A 9,096-nucleotide genomic window follows, 5' to 3' on the forward strand; every position below is an offset into this window, starting at 1 on the left:
AATGACGTGGACGTATTTAGGCTGGAATACGCCGCTAGCGGAAAGGGGCGTGGCTTTGGCTAACCTCATTTGGGGAAAGAAAGACTCATCACAAAAACAGAATATCAAAAACATTAAGGAAATTAGCTCGTTGTCAAACTAAAACACATGTTTTGGGTCAAGTGAAGGCACGCTGATATGGATGGTAAGTCGTTTTCGACTTTTTATTTGACGAGATTGTCAATTTACTTTGATCTATGTCGTGCGTTATAACGCTAGTTAGCCGACATAAACTAGCATAAAGGAAAAGCTTGGCAGCCAGTCGATAAGATAAATGTTATGATAGCTTGCTACTAGCCTAATATTAGTTTATATTAGATTTGACCAAATATACACGTTTTGTAGCTAGCTATTAAAATCTCACTGCAATGTCAGATGTCACCAGAAGCTAGACGAGTATTCAAAAAAAGGTTTAGACGAGTAAGGTTAGCAACATGGGGATTGAAGAGATGATTTTTCTAAACTGTCTGGATGCCTAGATAGATAGCTAACTTCCCGTTTTCATTTATTTGTAGTTAGGTGGCTAGCATTACGCGTGTTATCGCCATTGGAGTAGTGTAGAGTTTGAAATTATCAGAACGCGTGGACAACTTATACAATTATATGATTTTGATTCAGACTCCGAGATCACTAGCTAGTTGCCCTCAGTCTGTCATAGTCGTCATTGCACACTGTCAGTGCAAAGTATTCCAGGCCCAATGCACTGGGCTGTATCTGTGTATCTATCACCCCTTTCATCTAATTTTATTATTTCTTTCTTTCTTTCAGACACACTCTTCCAACTGAAGGTATATAAGAAATTAGCCATTGTCTTTGTAGAGCTTAAACATAGTTAATAAACATTTTACACTTTAAAATGTCTGCTTATACTTCTCTAACAGTTTACAGCAAAACAGCTCGAAAAACTTGCCAAAAAGGCAGAGAAAGATTCAAAATCCGAGCAAGCCAAAGTTAAAAAGGTGAGTAAAGGGAGGGCTTTCTGAGAAAGAATGTAGGCTTGAACATGGTTGTGTGTAGTAGATTTTTGTTTTCTGATGCAAAACATTTAGCTATATGTATGGTGTACACTGGGCCCTACTGAACGGGACTCGGGTTACGGGTATACAGGGTGTGGTATTTATTGTTCAGTGGAGGCTGTCGAGTGGAGGACTGCTCATAATAATGTCTGGAATGGAGCAAATGGAATGGCATCAAACACATGGAAACCATGTTTGATGTATTTGATACCATTCCGCTTCAGCCATTACCACAAGCCCATCCTCCCCAATTAAGGTGCCATAATCCTCCTGTGGTAATACAGGATCAGCAGTCAGTCTATCCCAATAGCGTATAAACAACATTATTGTTGAAATTCGTGTCATTAAATAGTTAATTTAACTGAATAATTATTAGGCATATGCCTTACATGTTCAGTTGGTGTCTGACTGGACAGGTCGACTAAAGATGTGTGCAGCACATTAACCAGTAGGTGGCAGTGGAAGATCATGGTTGAGGCTCCACCAGTCCATTACTGCCCTAAGGATTTAAACAGACGACCAGGGGCCATATGTATCAAACGTCTCAGAGCAGAGATTGCTTATTTAGGATCAGTTTAGCCTTTTAGATCACAATGAATACGATTACATGGACAGGGGGGGGGGGACCTGATCCTAGATCAGTATTCCTACTGTTACACATGCAGCCCCTGAACTTGTTTTCATAGGCAACTGAACTGACTTTTAGTGTGTATGTTTGTCTCACCAGGCTCTTCAGCAGAAGAATGTGGAAGTTGCCAGAGTATATGCAGAGAATGCCATCCGTAAGAAGAACGAGGGCCTTAATTGTCTGCGCATGGCATCCCGTGTTGATGCTGTTGCCTCCAAGGTCCAGACTGCTGTCACTATGAAAGCGGTGAGTCTATTCCCTCTGCCTAATCATAATCATATGTTAATATCATCCAATTGTGTGTCTCACATTAGTCATTGTCATCTTTTCTCTTGACCCCCAATCTCAGCCATCCTCGCTACTGGCTACTTTCATAGAGATGCACTCTCTGTCCTACCTTTGTGTGTAGCACTCCTGTGTTTTATATCCCTAGGTCACAAAGAATATGACGCAGGTCACCAAGGCACTGGACAAAGCGCTGGGTTCCATGGACCTGCAGAAGGTGTCTGCTGTTATGGACAAGTTTGAGACACAGGTCCAGAACCTGGATGTTCACACCTCAGTGAGTGGCACAAGTTTATAGAAAATGTTCCTCATCAATACTAAACAAAAATATAAATGCAACATGCAACAATTTCAAAGATTTTACTGAGTTAAGGTTCATAGAAGGAAATTAGTCAATTGAAATAAATTAATCAGGCCCTAATCTATGGGTTAAACAAATAGACAGGGGCGCATTCATGGATGGGCCTGGGAGGGCATACGTCCACCCACTTGAGAGTCAGGTCCACCCACTGGGGTGCCAGGCCTACCCAATCAGAATTAGTTCTTTCCCACAGAAGGGCTTTATTACAGACAGAACCTACAAGTGAAGAAGCCAGATGTGGAGGTCCTGGGCTGGTGTGGTTACACATGGTCTGCGGTTGTGTACACCACACACAGAGACGTGTATAAAGCTCTCCCTCGCCCTCCATTTGGTAAATCCGACCACAACTCTATCCTCCTGATTCCTGCTTACAAGCACAAATTAAAGCAGGAAGCACCAGTGACTCGGTCTATAAAAAAGTGGTCAGATGATGCAGATGCTAAACTACAGGACTGTTTTGCTATCACAGACTAGAATATGTTCCGCGATTCTTCCGATGGCATTGAGGAGTACACCACATCAGTCACTGGCTTTATCAATAAGTGCATTGAGGATGTCGTCCCCACAGTGACTGTACGTACATACCCCAACCAGAAGCCATGGATTACAGCCAACATTCGCACTGAACTAAAGGGTAGAGCTGCCGCTTTCAAGGTGCGGGACTCTAACCCGGAAGTTTACAAGAAATCATGCTATGCCCTGCGACGAACCATCAAACAGGCAAAGCGTCGATACTACATCGGCTCCGATGCTCGTCTTGTGTGGCAGGGCTTGCAAACTATTACAGACTACAAAGGGAAGCACAGCTGTGAGCTGCCCAGTGACACGAGCCTACCAGACGAGCTAAATCATTTATATTCTCGCTTCGAGGCAAGCAACGCTGAGACAATCACGAGAGCATCAGCTGTTCCGGTTTGACTGTGTGATCACGCTCTCCATAGCTGACGTGAGGATGACCTTTAAACAGGTCAACATACACAAGGCTGCGGGGCCAGACGGATTACATGTTTCAAGCAGACCACCATAGTCCCTGTGCCCAAGAACACAACCTGCCTAAATGATACAGACCCGGAGCACTCACGGCCGTAGCCATGAAGTGCTTTGAAAGGTTGGTTATGGCTCACATCAACACCATTATCCAATAAATCCTAGACCCTCTCCAATTTGCATACAGCCCAAACAGATCCACAGATGATGCAATCTCTATTGCACTCCACACTGCCCTTTCCCACCTGGACAAAAGGAACACTTATGTGAAAATGCTATTCATTGACTATAGCTCAACACCATAGTACCCTCAAAGTTCATCACTAAGCTAAGGATCCTGGAACTAAACACCTCCCTCTGTTGTGTCGTTTGCAGACGACACAACAGTGGTAGGTCTGATCACAAACAACGACGAGACAGCCTATAGGGAGGAGATCAGAGACCTGGCTGTGTGGTGTCACGAAAAACAACCTATCCCTCAACGTAGCCAAGGCTAAGGAGATGCTTGTGGACTACAGGAAAAGGAGGACCGAGCACGCCCCCATTCTCATCGACGGGGCTGTAGTGGAGCAGGTTGAGAGCTTCAAGTTCCTCGGTGTCCACGTCATCAACAAACTAGAATGATCGAAACACACCAAGACAGTCGGGAAGAGTGCACGACAAAGCCTATTCCCCCTCAGGAAACTAAAAAGATTTGGCATGGGTCCTGAGATCCTCAAAAGGTTCTACAGCTGCAACATCGAGAGCATCCTGACTGGTTGCATCACTGCCTGGTACGGCAATTACTCGGCCTCTGACCGCAATGCACTACGGAGGGTAGTGTGTACGCCCAGTACATCACTGGGGCTAAGCTGCCTGCCATCCAGGACCTCTACACCAGGCGGTGTCAGAGGAAGGCCCTAAAAATGGTCAACGATCCCAGCCACCCCAGTCATAGACTGTTTTCTCTACTATCGCATGGCAAGCGGTACCGGAGTGCCAAGTCTAGGACAAAAAGGCTTCTCAACAGTTTTTACTCCCAAGCCATAAGACTCCTGAACAGATAATCAAATGGCTACCGGGACTATTTGCATTGTGTGCCCAACCCCCCCCCAAACCTATTTTTTTACGCTGCTGCTACTCTCTGTTTATCATGTATGCATTGTCACTTTAACTATACATTAATGTACATACTACCTCAATTAGGCCGACCAACCAGTGCCCCCACCCATTGGCTAACCGGGCTATCTGTATTGTGTCCCACCCGCCACCCCCTCTTTTTACGCTACTGCTACTCTCTGATCATCATATATGCATAGTCACTTTAACCATATCTACATATCCATATCTACATGTACATACTACCTCAATCAGCCTGACTAACCGGTGTCTGTATGTAGCCTCACTACTGTATATAGCCTGTCTTTTTACTGTTGTTTTATTTCTTTACTTACCTATTGTTCACCTAATACCTTTTTTGCGCTATTGGTTAGAGCCTGTAAGTAAGCATTTCACTGTTGTATTTGGCGCACGTGACAAATAAACTTTATTTTGATTTGAGGCCGGTTGGACGTACTGCCATATTCTCTAAAACGTTTTAATTTCTCAACTTATGGTAGAGAAATGAACAACAGCTCTGGTGGACATTCCTGCAGTCAGCATGACAACTGCACGCTCCCTCAACTTGAGACATCTGTGGCATTATGTTGTGTGGCAAAACTGCACATTTTGGAGTGGCCTTTTATTGTCCCCAGCACAATGTGCGCGCCTTATGTAATGATCATGCTGTTTAATCAGTTTCTTAATATGCCACACCTTTCAGGTGGATGGATTATCTTGACAAAGGATAAATGCTCACTAACAGGGATGTAAAAGATTTTGTGCAAAAAGAATGTAGAGAAAAAAGCTTTTTGTGCGTATGAAACATGGGACCAACACTTTACATGTTGCATTTACATTTTTGTTCAGTATACATAATGGTTGTACTCCTAATCAATTTAATTTCTTAGTTCCTAGTTCTAGTTTTCCTAGTTCACTAAACCCTTTATCTCAACATGCATTACTGTACCCTTCTGGATAATTGCATTAATTGTGAAACAACATAAACCCACTCGCCTATAGGTGATGGAGGACTCTATGAGCTCGGCCACCACACTGACCACGCCCCAGGACCAGGTGGATGACCTCATCGTCCAGATAGCAGAAGAGAGTGGTCTGGAGGTGATGGACCAGCTCAGCCAGCTGCCTGCAGGAGCCACCTCATTGGGAGAGAGCTCCTCACGCTCACAGCAGGAGAAGGAGGACCAGCTGTCTCGCAGGTACCCTAACAATGCAGCATTCACTGGTTACTGTGGGACATTTGGCTTGTTTTCTAAATTAAGGAAATGTGTTGACAAACTATTCTCAAATTATTTGACTGTAAAGTAGTGTAGATTCTGTCTGGATGTGTTGGTGCTATGATAGATCCCCTTTTTAATTATGCATAGTGATATTCCAATGATCAACATGCACATAGACCAAAGATTTTCATATAAACCAACAATTACACTTTTATTTACATTGCAGGTTGGCTGCTTTGCGGAACTGAACATCTCTCAACTATTTGCGAGACAGAAGGAGGCTTGACAACCGCTTGGAAACAAACAGCTGGGAGCTGTGTGATTCTATCAAACTGTTCATACCGTGAGGACCTAATGAGCCTATTGATTTCCGTCCTCACGTCTATTTATATACACACTCGCACTGTGGTGCTGAAAATACCACCTGAGCAGGCATGGGTCTCTCTCTTCCTCTCTCTCTTCCTCCTCTGTCTCTGTCTGTCTGTCTTTTTCTGTTGCACTTCTTTTTTTCCCCACCTTTCATTTTCCTTTTCCCATATCAGTCTTTCCATCTCTCACTCATTGTCTTATATTAATTAGGGATCCCTCAAATCAAAATAAAGTGTTATTTGTCACATCCTTCGTAAAACAACAGGTGTAGACTATACAGTGAAATGCTTACTTACGGGCCCTTCCCAACAATGCAGAGAGAAAAAATATCCCCCTTGGTTAGTTGTACTTGTGAATTTCAGTACATTGTCACATGACATTTTTGGATTTATATTTGAATTGAGGGTTTTCCTGAGAACATGAAGAGTTTTGTAAAATGTCCAAATAGTATATTGGAAAAGGGTGTTTTAAAACACACGTTTGTGTAATATATTGAAGCTTGGACCCCCAAAAGTTATTTATCTGGATTTTACCTATCAGATAAGATTAAATGAATATACATAGAATGAATAGAACGGACAAATCATTGACTTGAATGGAGAATATTATTTAGTGCTCTGATGTTTCCCAGTTTGCACTCTGTTTAGCACTAAACCACAGTCATCTCTTGACACACTGTATTGACAACACTAACAAACAAAATTAAGACACTATTGTCTACTGCTTTCTCCCAACTCTTAAAAGAAATAATCATCTGACATAATGTCATTATTTCTATATAGAGGGAGGACAATTCTCAGTCATATTTTTTGTTTTCCTGATTATTTCTGTTAAAATATATTACTAATTCATGCCTATGTTATTTTGCTTTGAATGTGTGTGCCTTATTGGGATGCAGGGGTATGCATAGGTCTTCTTCTCAGTGCCTGGATGTATGTAGTTAGACATATAGTGATTGGTCCTATGTAAGATTTTAATATTGAGGGTTTGGGACTATAAAGTTCTATCTGCCAAAATAATATTCTGAGATACTTGGCTTTAAAGTTCTGAACCCTCTTTGGTTTGAAGTGTGTTAGCAATTTTTTTTTATCTTGTATTCTTTTGAATTTAAAAACATGAATTGTGGTATTTAGAGTAGAGAACATTGAACCGAACAAGGCTATGTCAATAACATTTTGACAAGTGCAGATAGAACCTTATAGTCCTGAACTCTTGAATTATGTTGCCATATAACAAGGATGTCCCCTTTCTGTCCACATCACATACAAACCAGAGATTTGGCTTCTGTAGCGAAGACATTTTGGGAATACATTCCTTTCTTTTATTTTACATGGGAATAGTTATTAATACTCAAAGTTATGCAAGTTTTGCAGTATTTTGGTATATTTAGCCATCTGATATGAACATTTTGTTATTTCAACACTCAGGAAATGACAGCAGCATATGGCACCACAAGCAAACTGATAGACTTCTGGATTATCCTATGGTTGCAGCATTTGTAACCAGGAAACTATGTAACCACGACATGAGTTCAACCATCAGACTGTGGGTGCTGTTTCAACACATCCTCAAATGCATGTTTTACTTTTTGCCAAAATAAGCTCACATACTGAAGAGTTCTTGCTGTTAAAAAATGATCTGTGATGCTGTGAACATTTCTCTTTAGTGCTGCTTCACGCAATTATTTTGCTTCCTTTTCTGTGGGGAGGGATGGTCATTATTATTAGCCTTTCAGATTATATAACATGCTTGCCGTCAGTGAAGATTGTTTATGTTATGCATTCATCTGGTGTAAACAGGTCATGTAGGTAACTGTTGATGTCAGAGACAGACTTCTTATACTGTACATGCCTACTGTACAGCTTCAAAGTAAACCTAATTTCTCCCCATGGTCATACTGAAACAAGGGTCTAAATTGTCTACAATGGCTTCAGAAAGTATTCATACCCCTTGACTTATTCCACACTTTGTTATGTTACAGCCTGAATCCACTCAGGAACATTCAATGCCGTCTTGGTAAGCAACTAAGGTGTATATTTGGCCTTCTGTTTTAAGTTATTGTCCTGCTAAAAGGTGAATTTGTCTCTGTGTCTGTTGGAAAGCAGACTGAACCAGGTTTTCCTCTAGGATTTTGCCTGTGCTTAGCTCTCCTGTTTCATTTTAGTCCTTGCCAATGACAAGCATACCCATAACATGATGCAGCCACCACCATGCTTGAAAATAGGAAGAGTGGTACTCAGTGATGTGTTGGATTTGCCCCAAACATAACACTTTTTATTCAGGACATAAAGTTAATTTCTTCGTCACATTTTTTTTTCCAGTTTTACATTAGTGCCTTATAGCAAACAGGATGCATGTTTTGGAATATTTGTATTCTGTACAGGCTTCCTTCTTTTCACTTTATCAATTTGGTAAGTATTGTGGAGTAACTACAATGTTGTTGATCCATCCTCAGTTTTCTCCTATCACAGCCATTAAACTAACTGTTTTAAACAAGTCACATTGGCCTCATGGTGAAATCCCTGAGTGGTTTCCTTCCTCTCCGGCAACTGAGTTAGGAAGGATGCCTATCTTTGTAGTGATATACCATGTAAAGTGTAATTAATAACTTCACCATGCTCTAAGAGAAATTCGATATCTGCTTATTTTTATATTGACCCATCCACCAATAGGTGCCCTTCTTTGTGAGGCATTTGAAAACCTCCCTGGTCTTTGAGGTTGAATCTGTTTGAAATTCATTGCTCGACTCAGAGACATTACCGATAATTATATGTGTGGAGTACAGATATGAGGTAGTCATTCAAAAATCATGTTAAACATTATTATTGCACACAGTGAGTCCCTGCAACTTCCTATGTGACTTGTTAAGCACATTTGTACCCCTGAACTTATTTAGGCTTGCCATAACAAAGGGTCTGAATACTTATTGACTCAAGACATTTCAGCTTTTCATTTCTAATTAAATTGGAAACATTTCTAAAAACATAATTATACTTTTGACATTATGGGCTATTGTGTGTAGGTCAATGACAAATCTAAATTTAATCCATTTTAAATTCAGGCTGTAAAACAATAAAATGTGGAAAAATTAAA

At 41.2% G+C, this 9,096-nt stretch overlaps 1 protein-coding gene across 1 annotated transcript; it reads left to right on the forward strand.

Moving 5' to 3' along the window:
• chmp1a (charged multivesicular body protein 1A) lies at positions 1-9,096 on the forward strand. The gene is made up of 7 exons (XM_021595259.3): positions 1-184; positions 808-827; positions 921-998; positions 1,783-1,929; positions 2,117-2,245; positions 5,417-5,613; positions 5,861-9,096. Exons 1-7 carry the CDS (start codon positions 178-180, stop codon positions 5,880-5,882), a joined length of 600 nt encoding a protein of 199 aa, XP_021450934.1. The 5' UTR covers positions 1-177; the 3' UTR covers positions 5,883-9,096.

Source organism: Oncorhynchus mykiss, chromosome 1 (genome assembly GCF_057628025.1).
Source record: "Oncorhynchus mykiss isolate SJ-2025 chromosome 1, ASM5762802v1, whole genome shotgun sequence".
NCBI lineage: Eukaryota > Metazoa > Chordata > Actinopteri > Salmoniformes > Salmonidae > Oncorhynchus > Oncorhynchus mykiss.

Excerpts from the sequence above, each read along its gene's own strand:
- chmp1a (XM_021595259.3), top strand. Across the intron at positions 828-920 it reads ACACACTCTTCCAACTGAAG|TTTACAGCAAAACAGCTCGA; the intron begins GTATATAAGAAA and ends CTTCTCTAACAG. Across the intron at positions 5,614-5,860 it reads GAGGACCAGCTGTCTCGCAG|GTTGGCTGCTTTGCGGAACT; the intron begins GTACCCTAACAA and ends TTTACATTGCAG.